Genomic DNA, 25,805 nt, shown 5'->3' on the forward strand with positions numbered 1-25,805 from the left:
ATACATATATACTTATATGTATTCTTCTATATACCTATATAAGTGTGTTTGTGTGTACATAAGGTGTAGGTGTACTTGTACATGTAAATGTATTTGTACATATATATATATATGTATATACAGAAGTAATGATAAATAATTAGTGTATTGTATTTTGTATTCTTTCCATTATTTTAGCCCTAACCTATTTCAGGTACAGTTTTATGTTACTCAGGTATACTGTAGCTGTTATTTTACTATAAACGCATATATACATAAATATTTTTCACTAATTTATTTACTTTATATCCTGATTGCAATCCCTTCTTCCAAGTCCCATGTTTACAACCTGATTTTCCCTCCAATCTTCTTTACCTCCGTACTGTAGAACTTCCATTGACACCAAGTCTTTCTTATACATCAATTCACAAAAGCAATATGTGCACCACCTTCTAACTAAGCCATAGAAAGCAGCCCAGGAATAAAGAAACCAACCAGTGATAGAAAACAGACTCACACCCAGTCTGCACACGAACTGTTAGGGGACATACCTAAAGATCAAGCTGAACATCTGCTACATATATGTAGGGGGACTAGGTCCTGCTGCTGGAGCATATGATAAAGGAGGTCCTGCAGATTCAAAGCTGAAGGATCACAGTGGTCAAAGGCTACAGCAAGATACCAGGATATAGAAGGAGAGGCATCTCAGGGAGGTTCCAGTATTGAGAGGATGGTAAAATACAGAGTGCTGAAACCAGACCAGTGACTTATTTAATGTCCTTTTGCAAGAAAATCTGTTTGGACAAGAGGGTATAATGTGTAACCACTTATGGCACAACACAACTCAAACACTATTTTAAAGTTTTTTAAATTTTAATTTGATTTTTTAATATTAAATTTAAATTTTTATTTAATTTTATTTTTTGAAAATTAGTGAGAGGGATTGTTTCCAAGGGGTATATGGAAGGATTTAAAAGTGAAAGAGAGTTACTTGTTAGCATGATTAGAAATTTACAGGGAATCAATAAAGGACATATATTTTGAATGGATAAAAGGCAAAGAAAATGTACATATGACAGAAAGCAAGGTACATGTTAACTAGCATTTCTAAGGTATTAGGTCCAACAGTAAGAAGATATAATGATGTTACTCACAATGGAGGATGATAGCACAAGGGATAGCTAGAATGGGAGTCTTACTCAGGACTCTACATGGCTTGGACTAGAAACATAGCTTTTTTACTTAATTTCTAATTACCACGGTATTTTCTAGTGTTCTCACTTTTGGAGAGTTGCCTATTTCCAAAAAGAGGCCTGTGGTTTTGGTTTGTTTGTTTTGTTGGAATTTTTTAATAGCTGATCCTCCTCCTCCTCCTGTTCTTACTACTACTACTATTTTACATTTATTTGCTCATTTTATGTCTTGCATGCTGCCGCCCACATCTTCTCCCTCATTCCTTCTCTGTGTCAGTCAGGGGGCCCTGGGTCATCCTCCTTCCCTGGCACATCAACTCTCTTCAGGGTTAGCATAACTTCTGCCCCTGAGTTCAGGTGGGGAAGGGTTTTCACATTCAACAGCTTAAGTATAACCCCTGCTCAGTATGTTGGGGGACCACATGGAGACTAAGCTTTACATTTGCTATAAATGTACTCCAGCATCTGGTGACCTTTCAGTTGGAAGTTCAGCCTTTAGTATCTCACAGTGGTCCAGCTTAGTTGATTCTGTAGCTCTTCCTATGGTTTTCCTATCTTCTTCCGGGCATGGAATCTTTCCTGCATTTCTACCATAAAGTCCTTCATTGATCTATAAGATCCAATGATTGGCTGTGGTTATTTACATCCTATTTCAGTCTGCTGCTATTTGGAGCCTTTCAGGGAGCAGTTATGATAGGCTCCTCTCTGGATATTCCACATAGGAGCTGCCTTCCTTCAGACAGAGAGAGCTTTGGTCTGGGAATTGGAGTGAAGATCTATGATTGCAAGGAGTGATATGGACTAGAAGCCAGGAGAGGCAATATGAACAGACTGTAGTTTTATTTCATTGCTATAGCAACTAGGACTTTGCTTAATTGATTCATGTCTTTGGTAAGAAAACACAAGATCCTGCATTTAGGTAACAAATTTGATCCAAGATTCTGGGGAGATGTCAGTTTGCCGTCTTTTAGGGAAGTATGCTGTCAACCACTGATTCTCAACCTCCCTAATCCTAAAACACTAATATATTTCCTCATGGTTTTGTGACTCTTAACCATTACATCATTTTTCTTCTCTTCATACTTCAAATTTTGTTCCTGATATGATTATAAAGACAAATGCATAGACTATCTGATATGTAAAATATATGATATGTGACCCCCTAATGACTATGACCCACAAGATAAGAATCTCAGGTCTAAAGAGCTAATTTCAAAAAAAATGTATTCAAGTACTATCTACAATGTGCATTGACCATTACTTTTTTTTTGTTTATGTGCAATAAAACAGGATTTAATTATTAACATTGGTGGAACCTCACTTACTTTGATCCTCTATGAAAATTGGCTTTGCATCCCAGAAAAAGTAACTCTGGCTGGAAAAATTAATACCATTCAAAGGTAATGATACAGTAAGCACTTGGGGAACTGCACCGATATAGAAGCAGTGCTTTTGTAAGTCACATAGGCTTGTGTTTCTGGTATTGCAAGCAGCAGTGATGTCCTATGCCAAGAGTTTTCCTCGCTCACACATGCATTGTCACTTTATAAACATTCTGCTTTCACAAGCTAGCATGTTGAACCATGTCTCAAACTTATTTGGGAGTCGTCTCCTTTAAATGTCATGATTTAGAAGACAGTGTATGTAAATCCTTGTGTTCAGGTCTGGCTAGAGTATTGGTTTAGTTCAAGTGTGAGACAAATTATAAGAAGTATGTGCATGTAATACCTCTGGGTTACTTGCTTCCTTGAATTGTTATCATGGTATTGTGAATATTTTGCATGGTCAATATAAGTCATTGATTAGAACATGAATCTATTACTGAATTCTTCTTTCTCAACTATAACTATGTAGAGCAGTCCAGGTCAGGTATAGCTTTGACTTCTTTGAGTCATTTTTCTGTGTGATACTCCATAGAATGATTTCATACCTAACCAGAACTTTGAGCACCCATTGCACCCAGGTACCCTGTCTCTCTTTCTTGCAGTAGCAGAAACTTTTATAATTGTATTGTGTAGGATTACTAGTGTGCTTACTGCTCCTTATGTTCTAGAGTGTCACCAGAGTGTTCCATGGATTCACACTACATTAGATATTAAATGTATCTCCACTCCATGGTGGTTGGAACGATGGTTTGCTGTTGAAAAACACTGGATGTTCATACACAGAACACACATGGTCTTCAAAATCTTCATTCATTCTAATACCAGGGCATTGAGTAGAATCATGAGTGTGATTCTGCTCCTTATGTACTAGATTGTTATAAGACTGTGTCATGGATTTATAATACATTAGATGTTAAAGGTGTCCCCCGGCTGGGAAGAAAGTTGGTGTGCTGTTTGAAAGCACTGGATGTTTTCACACACAGAACAAGCATGGTTTGCAACAATCTTCATTCATTCTGATACCAGGGATCCTGCCAATGTCCTCTGACTTCTGTAGGTAGCAGTCATACATCTAGTACATTGACATCCATAAAGAATTTTAAAAATGTTTTTCGATGATGCTGTACAGAAAAGTGATTTGCAGAAAATATTTTATGTAATACTCTAGCTATATATTCTAACTTCCTTTGAGTTCTGATTATCCTATGAGTTGGTCTACAAAACATTTACCCTATTTGTTCTTCGTAGTTAGATTTCTAACTTATATTATTTTCAAGATGGTCTAACCTAAAATTCTCCTTTTTCTTTGTTTAGCCTTTTGCAGCAGGTTCCAGAGCCAAACTTTATATTATTAAAACAGCTCTTGTGTGAAATAATAATGCTAAAAGATTCTTCCATGAATAATTTGGACCATTACAGGTTATCTTTCCGCATAGCTCTACGTGGATTAAGGGGTCAGACTTCGAGAGCCTCATTATTTGGGACTGATGTCTTAAGAAAGGTAAGGGGATCTTAAATTTGTCTTTCGGAACAAATGTCTAATTATAATTCAGTTATTGGTAATACTTTAGAAGGATCAGTTCTCTACCAGGAAACTCTAGGATTCCATTCTTCTGGAGTGGAGTAGAATATGTATTGATATATTTCTGGAAGATTTGGGAAGGGAGATTTTTTTTTTCGGAGCTGGGGACTGAACCCAGGGCCTGTGCTTGCTAGGCAAGTGCTCTACCGCTGAGCTAAATCCCCAACCCCGGGAAGGGAGATTTTTAATGTTGTTTAAAGAAGTTAATCATTTCGTTCTTCCATTCATTCCTTATTTCTTCTTAAATATTGACTTAGATATGATGTTTTAGCCAACAATAATCTGCACATATAATGGTTATCCAAGAAGACATGAGTGAAATTTTAAAAGATCCAGATCACCTAGATTTTGTTTTTTTTTCCACTGTACCACTATTTTTGGAATATAGATTAGTTGTGTTTCATTGTCGTTAGACTTATATTACTAAATATTCACATCATGTGAATTGCTGGTAATAGTAAAGCACATTGCACATATATATATATATATATACATATATTCTTATGTATACCTATATATGTTTGTTTTTGTGTACATAAGGTGTAAGTGTACTTGTACATGTAAATGTATTTGTATATGTATAGGTATATACATAAGTAATGATAAATAGTGTATTTTATTTTGTATTCTTTCCATTATTTTAGCCCTTACCTATTTCAGGTACAGTTTTATGTTACTCAGGTATACTGTAGCTGTTACTTTTCTTATAAACACATGTACATAAATATTTTCACTAATTAATTTACTGTATATCCTGATTGCAGTCCCTTCCTCCATGTCCCATATTTACAACCTGATTTTCCCTCCATTCTTCTTTACCTCAGTAGTGTAGACCTTCCATTGTCACCAACTCTTTCTGATACATCAATTCACAACTGGAAGATGTGCATCACCTTCTACTGAAGCCGTACAAAGCAGCCCAGATAAAAGAATCCAACCAGTGGTAGACAAAATGTCAGAGCCAGCCTCCACACAAAGTGTTAGGGGACATACCTGAAGATCAAGTTGCACATCTCCTACATATATGTAGGGGGCCTAGTTCATGTTGCTGGAGAATATGATGGGGGAGGTCCTGCAGATTCAAAGCTGAAGGATTACAGTAATCAAATGCTACAGCAAGATACCAGTATATAGAAGGAGAGGCATCTCAGAGAGGTTCCAGTATTGAGAGGATGGTAAAATACAGAGTGCTGAAACCAGACCAGTGACTTATTTCAATGTCCTTTTGCAAGAAAATCTGTTTGGACAAGAGGGTATAATGTGTGACCACTAATGGCACATAATATCCCACACACTGTACTTTTATTTTTTTAATTTTAATTTGATTTTTTAATATTAAATTTAATTTTTATTTAATTTTAATTTTTGAAAAGTAGTGAGAGAGGATTGTTTCCAAGGGGTATATGGAAGGATTGAGAAGTGGAATGAGATTTACTTGGTAGCATGATTAGAAATTTACAGAGAATCAATAAAAGACATATATTTTGAAAAGGATAAAAGGCAAAGAAAATGTACATATGACAGAAAACAAGTTATATGTTAACTAGCATTTCTCAGGTATTACATCCACAAGAAAGAAGATATAATGATGTTACTCACAATGGAGGATGATAGCACAAGGGATAGCTAGAATGGGATTCTTACTCAGGACCGTACTTGGCTTGGACTAGAAACATAGCTTTTTTACGTAATTTCTAATTACCACGGTACTGGAAACCTAAAATCCAAGACTATATTAAACTGCCTGTTTAGTCCAAATTAAACAATAAAATGCATTTTTCACTCTTAATAACTTTTAATGATTCTTCCTTTATGGACAGTTCTTTTCAAATATATTCTTTTGTATGGTCAAGTATGCAAACAACAAGCCAAAATATTCTGCATATAAAACAAGACTATCCTGTGCAGGACTGCTCAAACATAAACTTAGGCGCATGCTGGGAAGAAACATATGTGATGAATAGAGCTTACTTAACCTAAGCCATCATCTCAGAAGAAAAGTGACTTACTAGTGTTTTTCAATTTAGGACGTACCATAATTTTTGACGATTGCTGTGAAAAAACACTGATGAAAAGCAACTTATGGAAAACAGGTTACACTCAATAGTATACTAGCAGTTACCAGTTAAATACTGAGAAATGTCAGAGCCCAAAATGAAACAGGGAGACAAGAACTAAAGCAGAAGTCTAGTAGGAGCAGTGCCTCCTGCCTCGTATCTCATCTTTCTTTTTCTGACTAATAACACAAGGGTGGCACTATCCTGGAGATCTGGGCCCTACAAATTCCAAGGTTAGTCAGGACAATATCCCTTAGACTTCACTATAGAATAGGTCAATGTGGTGGAGGCATTTTCTCAATTAAGACTCCCTCTTCTCACCAACTTCTTCTCTCAGTCACATTTCTATTTCCTTAATAAAACACCAGGATTTAAAACACCAACGAAAGAGTGCACATGTGGGAACGCATGGCTCCAGCTCTTTATGTAGCGGAGGATTGTCTTATTTGGCATCAATCACTAGGAGGGGAGGCACTTAGTCCTGGCTTGATGGCCTAGGATAGGGGAAAGCTATGTTTTTGAAGCAGGAGTGCGTGGGCAAGTGAGAGAACACTGCAATAGAGGCAAGGGAGGAGATACAGGATTTGTGGAAGAGAACTGTGAAGTGGGATAATGTTTGAAATGTAATTGAATAAAATAACCAATAAAAAACCAAACAACATGACCAGGAAAACATTAATGTAAGTGGTTATTTGGGACCTACAAATGCTGAGCGAGTATCGCACTTCAATGCCATGACAGAGGAGCATGACTGCAGAAAGGAAGCAAAACCAAAGAGGAAGCTGAGAGCTGATGGTTCTTATCTTGGGAAGCAAAAATGTAGCAGAGAAAGTGCATTGGAAATGGCACCTACCTTTGTAACTACAAATTCTAAGCAGTGGCATACTTCCACCAGGAGGGCCAAGGCACCAGAACATTGCCAATGAGAGGGTATTGTGATGCCTGGAACTAGAGAGGCCTCCCATTCAAATAAACAATCCCAATAAACAGCCAACCCCCCCCCCACACACACACAAACCATTAACACATAATGGTCATTAATTTGGTTCACTCACAGTTTTTTGCAGCGTATCATTTTTGAAATTTTGTGTTGGTTATTAGTTCTTCTGCTCTTTGCAATAGGTATGAAACTTTAATAAGTTTGGTAAAATGCAAAGAAATTAGAGTCTCCATTTCAAATACTTCATTTCATGGGTTCCTATCTGTTTTTGGCAACTGTTTTTTTCCTCATAGTATTGGATTTCATTTTTAAATTTCAATTTTGTAAACTATGTTTAATGACAATCTTGTTTTTGCCTTGGGGTGTTACAGATATCTCTTATGCAAATCATGATTCACCCGTGTCATCAAATATTTGGAAATGATGATATATTATTTAAGCATATTGAAAAAAGGTCTGAAGACTTAAAGAAATATAAAAAATCACTAAATTCTTCTGGTGAATCACCTAATATGACAAAAGCCATAGCTGGCCATAACTGGAATCCCTGTGATAAATATGAAAAATTTAGTATTTCACATTCTGCACTGCAGGAGGAAAGTCCTACTGGTAAGACAAGATTTATTTATTCATCAAATGAATGGAAGGTGAAATCATTTCGTCATTTCATAAATTTGTAAATATCAGAGCAGCTTTGGTACACAAAATGTTATTAGAGTATGGGAAAAGTTTTTAAATATCGCTTTAATTAAATTATACTTAAATATATGCATCTTTACATCTTTACATACATTCATATATTTGTATACACACATGCACACACATACATATATATATATATATATATATATATATATACAGTCATACACTTACATACATCTGGATACATTCAGGTATGTATAACACACTCTTTATTTTGAGAATCCACCAATATTGTTTTCTATATTTTGTCTCCCTTTTTCCCATGGTCTTAAATTAGAAGATTTCTTCCATATAAAATTATTATTTATAAGATCATTTAGAAATAATGATTTGATTTGAAAATTGATTAAACATTTTTTTAAGATTAAGCCCTGCACCACTGTAAACATGCTTTGTTTTCCTAGCACAAAAATCCTAATGTTTGTTTAATTTTCTATGAGAAACAATATTGCCAAAATCTTATCATTGGTATTAATTTGCACAGGATCTACTACAAAACCTATGTGAGGTATGATAAAGAGGTTAAACTCACCTGATTATCAGGTAGTACCACACAAATTCAAATACATTGTTAACTGAAGTAATTCTTTTTATAGAGTTAAGAAAATATACCCAAACGTTACACTTATATTAAGTGAGGTGTATCTATCATCTGAAAATATTTGTCTGATAATTACATATTATGTTTCATTTAGCAGGAGAAAACAGAACAACTACCACATAGTAGGAGAGGTAGAGGATGACTTAAGAAGGTCTAAGGTCATTGTATTTTAATGTTCCCTTCTACCTCCCATTTAATCATATCAGAAGAATTATTCCAAGATCCTTTGTTAGTTTTATATTTCACCATATTAGTTACAAATATTTTTCACTTACAATACTTATGCTGCATGCTTCACATTGTTTGCTATTATAACAAATGTTATTAAATTAGGTTATTGTTTACACTCCAGTGTACCTTCTTCATGGTCCTCCACAGTCTTTGGAAAAAGGCGTTTTTCAGGCTCTGCCTCTACAGCCCAGTTATAGTATTAGTTTTCCCACATCAGCCACCAATGTGTGGCCAGAAGTTAATGACACTGAATAATCCATCAGATTTCTGCGTAGAATCCCGTGCCATAGAAAGTTATAAATAAAATTCTATTAACAATCAAAATTAATCATCACACATGATGAAGTTAGAGGTGGATCATGGATTTAGAATAAACAAAATGACCTGAAAAGATAATCCAGTGTCTAAAGGAATTGAAATACAGGCTTTGGGACATGAATTTGGGTCATCAAACATACATTAAAAAACAAACAAAGCTAGGTATTGTAGCACAATCATCTCTAAACCAGAAGCTTCTACCTGAAGGGAGATGGCAGTTGGAGACAGTAATTAACAGAAGTTTATTGGACAGGTATTCCTGACATATTGTTCAGTAATGATCAAAAGAGACCCCCCCCAAGAGATAGAGAGAGAGAGAGAGAGAGAGAGAGAGAGAGAGAAAGAGAGAAAGAGAGAGAGAGAGAGAGAGAAGAAGAGCACAGTGATGTGAGCTGCAAGTGTTTAACACACACACACACACACACACTCACATGCATGCTTTACATACACTGAGAAATGCACAGAAGCATACAGCGTATTTGTTGTATCTCTCCTATCACCTGAGACCTCAACATGAAATACTCTTTATTCATGATTTGTCTATCTCGAAAGTGTCTGTAATACAAATTTGAAATACGGAAATTTTACAGAAAACCTCCAGTAAAAAAATTGATAATTTCCATATTTACTGTTCTTGGTTACTCCTGAACTCCCATTACTATAAGTTCACAATGTTTTCATTTATTACTAGTATTATTTTAAATTTTTATCAAAAATTGAATTATACCACTGTAGCCAGACTTTTCTACCTAAAGTCCATCACCCCCACTGCACTTTCAAACTCATTTCAATATTGTTTTATACATGTGTTTATTTATATATATTTGTATCTTTAAAAATATCTATATTGTTTGAGTTCATTTTGTTCTGTTTGTTAATATGGTTTCCATGATATACAGTGTGTATTAGACAATCCATATGCAGGTCATTTCTGGAAAAAAAATAATATTCTGTCAGTCATAATTAGCTCCCTATAACTTTTGACAAGTGAAATTTTGAGCATTGCCTTAACACTACATTGACATTGCTATTATTATGATTTTGCACCTATTTCTATGAGAGGCAATTTCAAAACAGACTTTCAAGTATGCTGGGTTTTACACTATTTGTAACTCCTCTTCTACAGTGTTCCCTGAGATACAGAGCATTTAGCTCTAATGTACATGTATTCGCTGGTGCTGGATTTTCCATAATGCAAGTATCTCTTAATTGTGCCCAGGTTTGTTTTCTGTAATGGTCTCCATCAAAGAGGCTTCTTTGATGCAGGATGATGGACTCACTTGTTGGTCCATATAAGACTAATATTTAAATGCTGTAAGCAACATAACTAATTTATTAAATTAATGTGATTAATTTTAAAGTTTATGACCAGACTAGCTATATAAATCAGACTAGATTTCTAGCACCAGTCATGATTTCAATCCTGGTGAGAGACATTCTACCAATTGTGAAAGTATTTCCTGTGACTTTTCCCCCAAAATATGGATATTTTAAATAGCACTTGGATTTCTCTCAAAGTTGGGGCTTGAGTGCCAGTTGCCAAATAAATCTCACAAGGAATTTCAGCAGTCAACTGATTCTTATGTACCTTCTTTCCTCCCAGTCTTCTGCCATGTTCCCGTGACCTCACCCATAAAGCCTCACCAACATCACTCCCTAAACATTAACTGAACAAGGCAACACCAATGGGCATGAGAAACTAAATGGGACCTGAGACCTAGACAAAGAAATATAGGCAATTGCATATTAAACACAAGTATGCAATTGTATCTAAAACAAGTGTATTTTTGGATGCAGGAGAAAGATGGAATCTGTTTTCTTACACAAACTGATAGTCTGTATACTATTGGTGTGAGAGAGTTAATGCTTAGGGTTATTAATGAGAAGTATTAAAGGATCTTTGTTATTTTTTGTTGACATATACTTTTTCCCCTCTTTTTTGAATGACTACAGGATTATTTATCATTTCTGTCCTTCTTGTGTATATGTACGTTATCTTGAGACTGCTGTTTGCCTTTTGTAGACCAAGATTGCTGATGAGAAATGACTTACTGGTGATTAAACTATGTAATGCTACTCCTCTTCTGTTAACATGAATGATGCTTTTGCCCAGTAATAAAGTCTAGGCTAGTGTCTGTATTCTTTGAAAACATGGAGAACGTTGATACAGTTCCACTATATTTTGGAATATCCATTCAAAATTCAGATATTAGTCTAATGTAGTGACTTCATGTGTGACTTTGTCTTTTTTCTTCATAGCTTTTGTATTTTTTTCTGTTCAGTTAGACTTTGAGTATTATGTGTCTACTTAATGTTTTCTATGCTTCTAGTACTTTAACACATATCTCCTTTTTATTTGGTGCAATAAAATGCAAAGGATATACAAGGTCTAAGAGAGTTCAGTTTCAAAAAAGATTTCCCTTTTTTCTTATATTCAGAGAAACAGAAAGGCAATATATATACCAAGCCACCAGTATATTCTAATCCAACACGACCAAGAAAGAAATGCTTATTTGGCAAAAATCTTACAAGCATTTTTGTCGACAGTAAGCTGCCTGCTCCAATACTTGTGAGTATCATTTTGGCTATCTATAGCACCTTTGTTCTCAGTAAGCTATTAATCAAACTGAGGAATGTTTAGATAACCTATCTAGATAACCTATCCATGAGGGTAAGATCATTTTAAAACAGAAATAAGTTCCACTATATTTTGAATAATGCAATTGAAAGAAAATGAAAAGAAATAACATTCCCGTGTTTTGCACTGACTATATCAAAGATCCAAACCCACCAGCTTGTTGGAGGAAATAAGTCTATGGAAGTGCCCCACTAATTCCTCAACTGGAAAGTCTTGCAGCTTCTTTAAGACTCCATATTTGTCTAGAGTCTCCCATAATATCATTGCCTCTGAAATTACTCCATCTCGTATAATTAAAAATATCTATAATTTTCTGCTTTATATTATCAATGAATTAGATGAACACACTCTTTTTGATATATATTAACATCTTTTATGGTAGTGGACTATATTTAAATGCCATCTAATATGGTTTACTCTATTTTAAATGAGTGATTAAACTTCTTTGGAAACATCTTTAGTATCCAACATCTACTTTAGCACTATAGCTGTGATAGGAATTTATGCTGTTTGTGAACAAATTTATCCTGTCAGACACATAAGCATTACTGCCGATTTCTTAGGTATTTTAGAGCAGAATTTTCTGGTAACCTTGTTTGTATTCATGGAATCATTTTAAAATGGAGTAAACCTATGTATGGCAGTCATATTTACAGAGTAAATGATGGAAGAATGATTGAAATATGCCTGGGTTCTTAAACGTGAAAGCATCTGTAGACATTGTTGAAAATAAGAAATCACAGAATAAGGATATAAAAGTCTCAGAAATATAGTGAAAAAATATTTCTGCAAAACACAAAGGTTAGGATTCATAATAAAGGCCAAGACAAGACAGTAAGTAAAATAGTGAGTTGATCTCTGGAAGGGAAATATCCCAATATTAACTTAAAATTTCATGCTTGAGAAAGATTCATAGAAGGAAACAGAAAGTAATAGAGGACCATTCACCAAAATGCTTCTGGGAACAGAAGTCCAATAAAACCATGATGTTATAAATTATGGGGAAAATGGGTGAGGGAAGAAAATGTATTTGGAAGCTAAAACAAAAAAAAATTCAATGTCTTCTTCATCCCTATCAGTTATACCTCTACACTGAAAACTGCCATAGCTCAGATTCACAATAAAAGACATATTTGTGCTTCAGATGTGTGGATCTCTAATAATACAAGCTTATCCTTATCCCCCACAGGATATATTATCCGTAATTGCAGAGAAAGGACAAGAATCAGATCAGATATTCGAAATTCTACCTGAAAGTTCACACTGGAGCCTCAGAGAGAGGATTGAGAGTGAAGAACTCATAGACTGGAATGAAGAAAATGTTCTAGTTACAGCATCCGTGCTGATGGTAAGGAAGGTTTTCACATCACCAACATTAAGCATCCCTCTAGAGATGCATATGTGCTTTCTGTCCTTGAGATTACATAATGATGACTGTTTCCTAGAAATATGGACACGTGACCTCTTGATGAGGTCAGGTAAAAATATGACCTCTTGATGAGGTCAGGTAAAATATGACAGGTGACCAGCTTCTGTTGGAAGTTAATATCCTTTTATATAAGATGGGCTTATTTTGGCATTACAAATATTCCCACTGATGTCACCTCTGAACAAACCATGTGAATTAATAGCTGAACAAGTTATAATATTGGTAAAAATGTGCTTTACCAAATGCATGTATTAAATAAGACTTACCAAATAATATCCTTCACAAATAACAGTTCAAATTGACTAGTCCAACACTCACCTACAATAGGCTATCGATGTTTAATATTATCCTCTGTCTTGTATATACAAGAAATGGTTTTCCTTCTCAATCAACAATAACCCAGCACTTTCACTTTTGCCAGATATTGCCATCCTAATTCCATGTCAAATATTCAAGTATTAGCCTAACCTTCGTTTAACTTGTCTAACACTCGTAACTTGCCAGGGAGCTGTAGTGACTCTAGAGCAAATCTCATTGTTTTATTATTACTAGGGCCATGATCTGATTTCACCTTTCACAAGATTGTGGAGCTATGGCCCAGACATAAAGAGTGAAAGTAATGCTCTGGGATTAACTATGCTTACTAACATTAGGCAAAGGTACTGAATGATCCTTCCTTGGTCTTTGAGCTTGCCAAGTGTGTCTGGTTCTCATTGCCAGAAACTTGAGACCTTACTGAAGTTAGCCATGTGTATTCAAACCAATTACAAGGGCACCTGGGATTCTTTCATTTTTATGGCTTGCTAACTTTAGTACAACATGATACTTCATTCTGGTATTTCATGCAAAAGACAGTTGCTTTTCTTCAAACAATCTGATGGTTACAACTAAATTTAAATAGTTGAATGTTTACAATTTTTAAGAAAAAACATAAAACTATGAGACCTTCTCACATGGAAAACAAGTAAGCTTCACCACTATTCCTGCTGGGTCTGTAAGCAAGATGTACGTGTATATTACAGCTTTACTCTATGTGAGCCTGAAGTACAGATTCAACAACTATACAGTCAGGATGAGTTAATTTTGGGTGCTGTCATTTTTTGATAGTTTCCTATTTCCAAGAATAGGACTTTGGTTTTTTTTTTTTTTTGATTTGATTTGGTAGATTTTTAAAGAGTTACTATCATCATGATCATAATAATCATCATGATAATCATCATCATCATTGTTTTACATTTTTTTTGTTTGTTCATTTTATGTCTTGTATGCTCCTCCCTACCTATTCTCCCCTCACAGAGTCTCTCTCCTTCCCTGAGCAGGTTAGGGACCCTTGGGTTATCCTCCCACCCTGGCAATCAACTCTCTTCAGGGTTAGCACATCTTCTCCCTCTAAAGCCAGATGGGGACAGGGTTTCACAGTCAACAGCTTACAGATAGCCCCTGCTCCACATGTTGGGGGACCCACAAGGACACTAAGCATTTGCTATAAATTGTGCTGTAGGTCATGCTGCAGCTTCTGCAGGATTTTTAGGTGTTAATTCAGCCTTTGATAGCTCCCAGTGCTGCTGCTTAGTTGATTCTGTAGCTCTTCCTATGGAGTTCCTATCTCCTTCAGGGCATGGAATCTCCCCCATTTCTTCCATACAAGTCCTTGATTGATCGATAAGATCCAATGATTGGCTGTGGCTCTTCATGTCTTATTTCAGTCAGCTGCTGGATGGAGCCTCTAAGAGGGAAGTTAGGATAGGCTCTGTCTGGATATTCCACATAGCATCTGGCTTTTTTCAAGGGAGAGAGAGCTTTGGACTGGGAGTTGGAGGCATCTATGATTGCAAGTCATGATGTGGACTAGAAGTCAGAGAGGCAATCTGAACAGACAGTAGGTTTATTTCATTGTAATAGTAACTAATAGAACGCCAAGCTTTTCATTGATTCTAGTCTTAGGTAAGAAAACACAAGATGCTCCATATAGGTTCCACATTTGATCCAAGATTCTGAGGAGATAGAAGTCTGGGAATCATTTATGGAAGTATGCTTTCAACCAATGATTCTCAGCCATCCTAATACTGTAACAGTAATATATTTCCTCATGGTTTGGTGATTACTAACCATTACATCATTTTGCTGCTTTCTCACAATTAAAATTTTGCTATTGATAAGAATTATAAATTAAAATGGAGAGAATACATGATATGGAAGATATATGATATGTGACCACCTAATGGATTATGACCCACAAGTTGAGAATCACTGGTCTAAAATGCTAATTTTAAACAAAAATGCTTTTCAAGTTCTTTCTAAAATGTACATTGACCATTACTTCTTTGTTTCCATTAAAAAAAGGACTTCATTACAAATATCGAAGGAAGTTTACTTACTTCTGACTTATATGAAAGTTGGCTTAGCGTCCCAGATGAGGGAACACTGGCTGAAAAAATTAATGCCATTCAAAGGTAATGATACAGTAAGCACTTGGGGAACTACACCAATATAGAAGCAGTGCTTTTGTAAGGTACATAGGCTTGTGTTTACAGTATTATAAACTGGAATGATGTCCCATGCCAAGAGGTTTCCTTAGCACAGACATGTATTGTCACTTTTAAAACATGTTCATTTCTCAAATTAGAGTGTTGAATCATGTCTGAAATCCCACCTGAGAGTCTTCTCCTTTATAACTCTCACAGTTTAGAAGACAGCCTATACAACACCTTGTGTGCAGGTCAGCCTAGATTACTGGTTTAGTTCCTGTGTGAAACAAATTAAAAAATACCTGTGGATTATTTGCATCCTGGTATTATTACCATGTTACTATGAATATTTCACATGTTAAATATATGTCATTGATTAGAACATGAAGCTATTACTGAATACTTCTTTCTCAACTATAACTACCTCGAACAGTCTACGTCAGGTATAGCTTTGACTTCTTTGAATCATTTTTCTGTGCGATATGCCATAGAATGACTTTGTATGTAACAGAAGGGTTGAGCTCCACTTGCTACCCAGAAGCCATGCATCTCTGCCTTACCTGTAGCAGAAGCTTTTATAATTGCATTGTGTAAGGTTACTAGAGTCCTTTCTGCTCCTTACGTTCTAGAGTGTCACAAGAATGTTACATGGATTTGTCCTACATTAGATATTAAATGTTTCTCCACTCCATGGTGCTTGGGAAGATGGATTGATGTTTAATAACACTAGATGTTTTCATGCACAGAATCCACATGGTCTGCCACAATCTCATTCATTCTAATACCAATGTCCTGACACCTTCCTCTAGCTTCTGTAGGTAGCAGTCAAATATCTATTATGTAGAAAATCATTCACACTTTTAAAATATGTTCCCATGATTTTATACAGTAAAATGATTCACAGAAAATATTTTATGAATTCTCTAACTGTATATTATACTTCTTTTGAATTCTGATTATACTATGAGTTGGTCTACCAAACATTTACCCTGTTTTCTTTATAGTTAGTTTTGTAACTAACATTACTTTTCCTATGGTATAAAATAAAATTATCCCTTTTCTTTGTTTAGACTTTTACTGAAGATTCCTCAGGCAAACTTTAGCCTTCTGAAATATTTCATTGGCGTATTGGTAATAATACGAGACTCATCCATGAATAATTTAGACAGTAACAGTTTATCTATCCGCATAGCTCCTTATGTTTTGTGGGATCAGACTACAAAAAACACATTGTTTGGGAGTGATGTATCAAGAAAGGTAAGGGGATCTGACTTTTGCCTATGGGAACAAAATTCCCATTGTAATGCAGGAAGTAGGAAAACTTTGGAAAGATCATTTCTGTAAAAGGAAACCCTAGGATTCCATTCTTCTGGAGTGGAGTAGAATATGTATTGATCTGTTTTAGGAAGATTTTGGAAGAAAGATTGTTAATGTAGTTTAAAATAAGTGAATTATTTCTTCTTTCTTCTGTTCTTTCCTTCTTTCTTCATAGATATTGATTTTGGCCAACAGTATGCTTCATATACAATTGTAGACAAAGACAACAAGAGTGAAGTTTAAAAAAATCCTGATTATCTAGGTTTTGCTTGTTTTTTTTTTTTCATTCCAGCCATATTTTTGGAGTATATAATAGTTGTGTTTCACAGTAATTAGACTATTATCTTATTACATATTCACATCAAGTGAATTAATGGTCATATAAAAGTACATTTCATATATATATATATATGTGTGTGTGTGTATATATATATGCATATATGTTTTATGTGTGTATGTGCATGCATGTGTGTGAGCATGCAGGTGACAAATTGGTGTATATTATTTTGTATACTTTAAATTATTTTACCACTAATGTATTTCAGGAGCAGTTCATCAGGTCTACTGTAGTGTTAATTTTATTTTAAACCCATACGCATTGGTATTTATTCACTAATTTATTTACTCTATATCCTGATTACAGCCCCTTCCTCCAAGTCCCATCTTCACAACCCCTTCCTCCCTCCACTTCCTTTATCTTAGTAGCGTAGAACTTTCATGAACACCAACTCACATTCATACATCAATTCACAACAGGAATAAGTGTATCTCCTCCCACTGAAGTTACACAGAGCAACCCAGCTTAAAGAAAGCAATCCAATGGTAGACATCAGAGTCAGAGCCAGCCCCCACACTAATAGTTAGGGGAGATACCTGAAGATCAAGCTGCACATCTGCTACATATATGTAGGGGGCCTACCTCCTGCTGCTGGAGCATATGAAGGGGAGGTCCTGTAGATTCAAAGCTGAAGGATCACAATGATCAAAGGCTACAGCAAGATACCAGGATAAAGAAGGAGAGGCATATCTGGCAGGTTTCAGTATTGATGGTGTAGCAAAATCCAGAGGACTTGAAGCAGGCCAGTAACTTATTTCAATGTACATTTGCAAGTAAACCTGTTTGGACAAAAGGGTATAATGTGTGACATAGTATAGCACAACACATCTCACACACTGCCTTTTTAAAAAGGATTTTAAATTTTTGTTTGAGTTTTAATTTTTAATTTAAATTTAAAACTTCAATTTTAATTTTTGAAGTTGTGGGAGGGTGATTGTTACCAAGGGATATATGGAAGGGTTAAAAAATAAAATGAGAGTTACTTGGGAGCATGATGATAAATTTTAAAAGATTCAAAAACGGACATATATTTTGAAAATTATAAAAGGCAACAAAAAAGTAAAAAATGAAAGAAAGCAGGGTACAGTTTAACTAGTAATTTCCAGAGATTAGGTACACAGGAAGATATAATGATGTTACACACAGTGGAGGAAGATAACCCAAGAGACAATTTGAATAAGATTCTCACCCAGGACTCAACTTGGCTTGGACTAGAAACATACCTTTTGTAGGTAATTTCTAATTACCAAGTTACTGGAAACCTAAAATCCAAGCCTGTATCAAACCACATGTCCAAATAAAGCAACAAAATTCATTTTTCATTCTTAATAACTATTAATGATTCTTCTGTTATGGGCAGTTCTTTTCAAATATATTCTTTTGAATGGTCAAGTATGAAAACAAAGAAGCAAAACTATTCTGTACAATCTGCATATAAATTAAGGCAATCATCTGAATGTGATTTTCCTAAGAATCATTTCTTTCCTATTCTGTGCAGGACTCCTCAAACATAAATTTAGGTGCATGCTGGGAAGAAATGTATGTGATGAGTAGAGTTGACTTAACCTAAGCCATCATCTCAGAAGAAAAGTAACTTATCAGTGTTGCTCAATTTAGAGAGTGTCATAATTTCCTATGATTGTTGTGACAAAACATTGATAAAAAGCAACTTATGGAAGACAGGTTACATTCCATGATATACTTGCAGTTACCAGTTAACTCCTGAGAAATATCAGGGCCCAAACTGAAGCAGGGCAGGAACCTAGAGGCAAGAACTGAAGTAGAAGCTGAGTAGGAGTTGTGCCTTGTCCCTCGTATCTTTCTTTTTCTGACTAACAGGTCAAGGGTGGCACCATCCTTGAGATCTCAGCCCTACAAATTCCAAGGTTAATCAGGACAATATCCTTTAGACTTCTCTATATAATAGGTCAATCTGATGGAGGCATTTTCTCCATTAAACTCCTTCTTCTTACCAACTTCTTCTCTCAGCCACCTTTGTACTGCCTTAATAAAAACACCAGGATCTAAAACACCAACCAAAGGGTACGCTTGGGGGCACCCATGGCTCCAGCTGGATATGTAGCAGAGGATGGCCTTATTTGGCATCACTAGGAGGGCAGCCACTTAGTCCTAAGGAAGCTTGATGACCCAGGGTTAGGGAATGCTAGGGTGTTGAGGCCGGAGTGTGTAGGTGAGGGAGGGAGCACTGTTATAGAGGCAGGGGGAGGAGATACAGGGTCTGTGGAGGTGAACTGTGAAGTGAGATAAGGTTTGAAATCTAAATAAATAAAATAACCAATAAAAGACAAAACAATATGACCAGAGAAACTTATTGAAGTAAGTGGTTATTTGGGACTTAGAATGTTAAATGAGTATTGCACTTCAATGTCATGACAGAGGAGCACGACTGCAGAAAGGAAGCAAAAGCAAAGAGAAAGCTGAGACTGATGGTTCTTATCTTGGGAAGCAAAAATGTAGCAGAGAAAGTGCATTGAGAATGGGCACCTGCCTTTGTAACTACAGATTCTAAGCAGTGATATACTTCCACCAGAAGGGCCAAGGGACTTAAACCACCAGAAAGTTGTCACAAAGAGGGTATTTCCATGCCTGGATCTAGAATGGCATCCCATTCAAAACATCCCAACAGAATTCCCCATCCCCCTACCCCCACAAAAAATCAACAAACGACAGTCATTAATTTGATTCACTCACAGTGTTTGGCGGCACATCAGGTCTGAAACGTTGCTTTGGTTAAGTAGTTCTTCTGTTCTTTGCAATATGCCTTAAATTTTGACAAGTTTTGGTAAAATGAAGAGAACTTAGAGTCTCCACCTCAGAAACTTCATTTCACGGGTTCCTATCTGTTTGTGACAAGTGCTATTTTCCTTATAGTTTTGGATTTCATTTTTAAATTTCAACTTTGTAAACTATGTGAAACGACAATCTTGTTCTACCTTGTGTTTTTACAGATGTCTGTTATACAAATCATGATAGACAACTATCATGAAATATTTGGAAATGAAAATATATTTTGTAAAGGTATTGACAAAAGATCTGGGGATTTAAAGATGTGTACATATTCAATAAATTCATCTGGAAAATCACCTATTATGAAAGAATTCCTAGGTGGCTGCAATAGGAAAACATGTGATAATACAGAAAATTTTAAAATTTCATCCATTGCTCTGCGGGAGGAAGGTCCTATAGGTGAGCCAAGATTTATTTAGTCATCAAATGAATGGAAGGATGATATTATTCACTTATTTCATAAATTTGTAAATATCAGAGCAGTTTGGGGCACAAAATGTTATTAGAGTATGGAAAAACTTTTTATCCAACACTTTAATTAAATTATACTTAAATTGATGTATATATACAAACATATATATATTAATATATAGACACACATACAGACACACACACACACAAACACACACACACATATACCCAAATACTTATGTTCTATATATATACAGGTAAGTATGACAGACTAATTAGCCTCTGTAAGACTTCCACAATATTGCCTTTCTTCCCATGGTCTTTAAGTCTTAGAGGATTTCTTGCTATGAAATTATTTGTGCAAAGATCATTAGAAGCAATGATTTAATGTATACATCCATTAGACATTCTGCATGTATAAGCCCTGCACCACTGTCAACATGGTTTTATATTCTAATGCAAAAATAATGTTTGATTAATTTCCTATGAGAGACAATCCAAATGCTTAGCATTGCCATATATATATAAAATTGCACAGGGTGCACTACAAAACTTACATGAAGAAAGATAAAGAAGCTAAAATACACCTGATAATAAGGTAGTACCACTCACATCCCTATACTTTGATTACTTAAGAAATTCTTTGTGTAGAGTTAAGAAGATATACCGAAATATTACTCTTATCTGAAGTGAAGTGAATCTATCATCTCAATGACATTTTATGTTTCATTTCACAGGACAAAACAGAACTACCACCGCATATAAGTGGTGGGGGATCACTGAAGGGATTTTAAGGTCATTCAATTTTAATCATCCCTTCTACCTTCCACTTAATTATAGGAGAAGAGATTATTACAACATCTTGATTCCACATTTATTCTGTATGTTATATATTGTTTTCTATCCTAATAAATGATATAACAAATAAAATTGTTATTGCTTACATTCCAATGTGCCTTGTTCATGATTGTCCATAGTCTTTGGAAAGTGGCATTTTTCTGTCTCTACCTCTATAGCCCAGTTATAGTATTAGCTTACCCACCTCAGTTTACAAAGTGAAGCCAAAATTGATGACATTAAATATTCCCTCAGAGTTGTGCCTAGAATTCTGTGCCATACAAAGTTCTAAATAAAATTCCATTACCAATCAAACTTAATCATCACACATGAAGTTAGAGATGTACCATGGTATTTAGAATATACAAAATGACCCGAAAAGATCAGTTCTTATGCAACTGAGTACAAGCTTTATGACATGAATTTGGGTCATTGAAACATACTTTAAAAAACAAACAAAACTGGGTATTTTTGCACAAGCGTCCCTAGACCAGAAGCTTCTACCTGGATGGAGATGGGAGTCGGAGACAGTAATTAACAGAAGCTTATTGGCCAGATATTCCTGACATGTTGTTCAGCAATGATCAAAAGAGATCTTGTGACAAAAAAAAAAAAAAAAAAAAAAAACTGATGAGAAAGACCAATGCTGGAGGCTCTTTTCAAATGTAAATAAGCTCAAATCTCTAAATATATCGCCAGTGACGTGATCTATACATGATTTACACACACACAGACACAAACACACACATGCACTCATACACACATATATACATGCACATTACATACACTCAAAATCTATAGAAGCATGTAATATATTTTATCGCTCTTCATAACCTGAGACCTCAGCATGAAATATTCTTTATTCATTGTTTGTCTATGTGGAAAATGGTCTGTAATACAATTTTGAGATATGGAAATCTTAGAGAAAACCTCCAGTAATGTTGATAATTTCCATATTTACTGTTTCTTGGCCCCTCCTGAACTCCCACTATTATAAGTTCAAAATATTTTTATTTATTACTATTATAATTTTAAAAATTTTTAAGTTTTTAATTAGATATATTTCTTTACATACATTTCAAATGTTATTCACCTTCCTGGTTTCCTGTCCTTAAGCCCACATTCCCTCCCCTCCCCCCCCATACGGGTATTCCCCCTATACATTATTAGAAATTTAATTATAGCACTATAGGCTGTCTTTTCTCCCTTCAGTCACTGCAATCTCAAACTCACTTCAATATTGTTTTATATATGTGTTTATTTATGTATATTTGTGTCTTAAAATATGGATACAACTTGAGTCCATTTTACTTTGTTTATGGATATAGTTTCCATGATGTGCAGTGTGTATTGTGTATTAGACAATCCATATGCAGGTCATTTCTTTAAAATTAACCTTCTGACAGTTACTTTTACCTACCTATAACTTTTGACACATGAAATTTTTCCACTGTCTTAATAGTGCATTGATATTGCCATCATTGTGCTTTTGCACCCATTTTTATGAAAGGCAATTTGAAAACAGATTTTCAAGTACACTGTCTCTTAAAGTCTTTGTAATCCCTCTTCTACAATGTTCCCTGAGCTGTAGAGATTTTCGCTATAATGTACATGTACTCACAGGTGCTGGGTTTCCACTTTGTGTCCAGTTTTTGTTTTCTGTAATGGTTTCCATTTTCTGTACAAAGAGGCTTCTTTGATGAGGGATGATGGCCCCACTTAATGGTAGATATAATACTACCATTTAGAATGCTGTAAGAAACGTGGCTGATTTAGTAAATTAATGTGATAAAATTTAAGTTTATCATACACCAGCCATGATTTCATTCATTTTGAGAGAAATTCTTCCAATTGTTAAAGTATTTCATGTGACTTTTTCCAAAATATAGATGCTTTAGGTAGCACTTGGATTTCTGTCGAAGTTGGGGGCTTAAGTGCCTGTTGCCAAATAAATCTTACAGGGATGTCTCAGCAGTCACCTGATTGTAGCTGGATATGTCTTAAAAGCCTCCAGCTTTAAGTCAAGGTTCTAAGGTAGATAAAACAGTAGGCTGGTTGACATGTTAGGGAAGCAATTGATAGTTGTACTCACCTGTAACGCATATGAAATGTGACAACAACCAGTATGGCAAGATATCAGAATAGGTATAATAAGTGACACTAACAGCTCAGTTGTAAACAACTGCCCTTTGATTAGACTTAAATGTATTTTCTTTACCACAGAATTGAACATAGTTCTGGGTCTTTCATTTGGTTTCTCAGAAACCTAAGTATTTCTTTAAAATTCAACATATTATGTCATATTATTTCTCTTTACGATTGTCAGTGCAGGTCCTTTGACTTGTCCATGTCACACATTTTCACTCCTCTCTAATAAGACAAATTCACTTTCCCAGTATAATATAAAATAAATTAAATATTAATATAAAATTCCTTCATTTTTGACTACTTTAGTTTTCTTCTCTCCACATCTGCAATTAGCCATAATTGACTATAGTCTGAAACATTAAAAGTTGAAATTTATAGTAATAAGAGAATGCTTACCATACTGAGTTAAGTGAAGAATATTTAGCAGTCAGTGCCTTATTTCTGCAAGGATGACAATCATTCTATCAACTAGAATTTCCTTACAGTGTGTGCTGCCCATCATCTAGTTACTTATCAACTATTATGGAAACAATGACTTGCTGTGCTCACCTTTGGTCATACTCTATGGACTCTTGTTTTGTATCACATTTATAAACAAGTAGGAAAATATTACAATTGAATGAAGATGGGGACACACATTAGAAATGAAGAAGTCAAAGTTTCTCTTTTTGAAGATTATATGATAGTAAAAATAAGTGAGCCTAAATATTCCATAAAAATACTCATATATCTTATAAACTCAGCAAGTAGCAACATACACATTAACTCATAAAGTGTGTATTCCTTCTTTATTTAAATCAGAAACTTACTAAATAGTAAATCAGTGAAACACCATCATTCATAGTAACCTTAAAAAGTATTAAGTTTCTTGGGGAACTTCTAAACAAGACTTTTATGATTAAACAAAAAAACAAAAACAAAAACAACAGAACAAAACCTGAAAAAATACAACATAAAACAACAAAAAAGTATTATAAATCAAAGAGATATCAGGTAATGGAAAGTTTCCCCCATGCTCATGGATCAGTAAGTTTTAAATAGTAAAAGACCTAGAACGTCCTATAATACTATTTTGATTCTATCCTTTAAAAATATCCTCCAAAAAGGAAAGAATGTAGCTGTCTAATGAAAACTCCACAAATAAGGGAAATTATCTTTCCAGAATGTGTTTAAGGAACAGGTATGGCTTCACAGAGGAGGAGGAAGTCGACACTATTGTAATCCACACTCAGTCTTAGCCACAGCTCAGCAACAGCTACTTATGTCACCTGAAAGAGGAATGATAAATTGTGTAAAAGCACCAGTGAAGGTCTGACTCAAAGTTTCTAAGTCTGTATCCCCTAATATTCCAAGGAGGCAATCTGGAAAACCCAGGAACATTAAAATGCTATAAAAAAAGCCATTTAAAATGAAAACATACAGCATATAACACCAGATACATTGAATGTTCCTATGCTTGTTCTGGTTTAGAAAGTAAGAGATAAGGTGTACAGTTTAGAAATCTTACATTTGAACACAAAATGAATTCTAAAATTTAATCACAATTTGGTTATATGAAAATCATTTAATAGAGAAGTACCTGAAATTTTAATAAAATAATTCAGCCCTGAAGATCAAAGCCATAACCTACTGTGTGTCAGGCAAGCCCTGAGCTATATTTCAAGCTCTTAGGATTTTGAGACAAGTTCTCACATTTTTCAGGTTAGCCTTGAACTAACTGCTCTGAAGCTCTCACATGTGAAGCTCTGGCCTCCTACTTGTCGGCTCTGTCTCAGTTTTGTGGTGTAATTATCGGCATGCGTCATCATTACTAGTAAACGAAAGCAAAGCAAGAAAAGCAAAACAAAACAAAACCACCTTTAAAAGTATATGTTTGTGTGTAGTGTGTGTGCCTGCATGTATGTATGATGTGTGGGTCCAAGTGCATGTGCATTTGCGTGTGTGTCTGCACATGTACCTGTCATACTACGTGTGTGATGATTAGAGTCCAACTTTCCAGCATGGAGTCTATGGAACCAATGATGTCATCAAACTTGCACAGCAGTTACTCTTATCTTAAAGCCATTTTAAACTCCCTTCCAATATTTTTTTAAAAGCTAAGTAATTTACCACTAGAAAAATGATGTGAAGATAAAAAGTATCAGTATATTTTTCTAGGAACATCTACATAGTTTATATTATGATAAGATAATAATTTGAGACACTAATTGATGCATCTCTGTTGACAGGAGAAACTCAAGCTCATTTTGCCTTTCACACTAAGGTTAGTTCTTGTCCCAAGTTTATATTTGTAACATGCTTAATTTCTCATCTATATACAGACACTATAATTTTACCTATGTCCTATTTTATTCCTCATAATAATGGAGAATGTTTAGGGTTATATATCAGAAGATAAGTTATTTTATTTGTGGACAGTTACAG

General features: G+C 35.0%; 1 protein-coding gene across 1 annotated transcript in view; it reads left to right on the plus strand.

Annotated features, from left to right (window-relative positions):
• LOC116895965 overlaps positions 1-20,404 on the plus strand; it is an 83,362-nt gene extending 62,958 nt beyond the window's left edge. Inside the window, exons 26-31 of the mRNA XM_032897012.1 lie at positions 7,508-7,745; positions 11,427-11,557; positions 12,816-12,974; positions 15,399-15,508; positions 16,594-16,780; positions 20,147-20,404. Of these exons, the coding sequence (XP_032752903.1) occupies positions 7,508-7,745; positions 11,427-11,557; positions 12,816-12,974; positions 15,399-15,508; positions 16,594-16,780; positions 20,147-20,404 (1,083 nt within the window). The remainder of the gene's footprint in view (positions 1-7,507; positions 7,746-11,426; positions 11,558-12,815; positions 12,975-15,398; positions 15,509-16,593; positions 16,781-20,146) is intronic.
• The last annotated feature ends 5,401 nt before the right edge of the window (positions 20,405-25,805 follow it).

Source organism: Rattus rattus, chromosome 3 (genome assembly GCF_011064425.1).
Source record: "Rattus rattus isolate New Zealand chromosome 3, Rrattus_CSIRO_v1, whole genome shotgun sequence".
Taxonomy (NCBI): Eukaryota; Metazoa; Chordata; class Mammalia; order Rodentia; family Muridae; genus Rattus; species Rattus rattus.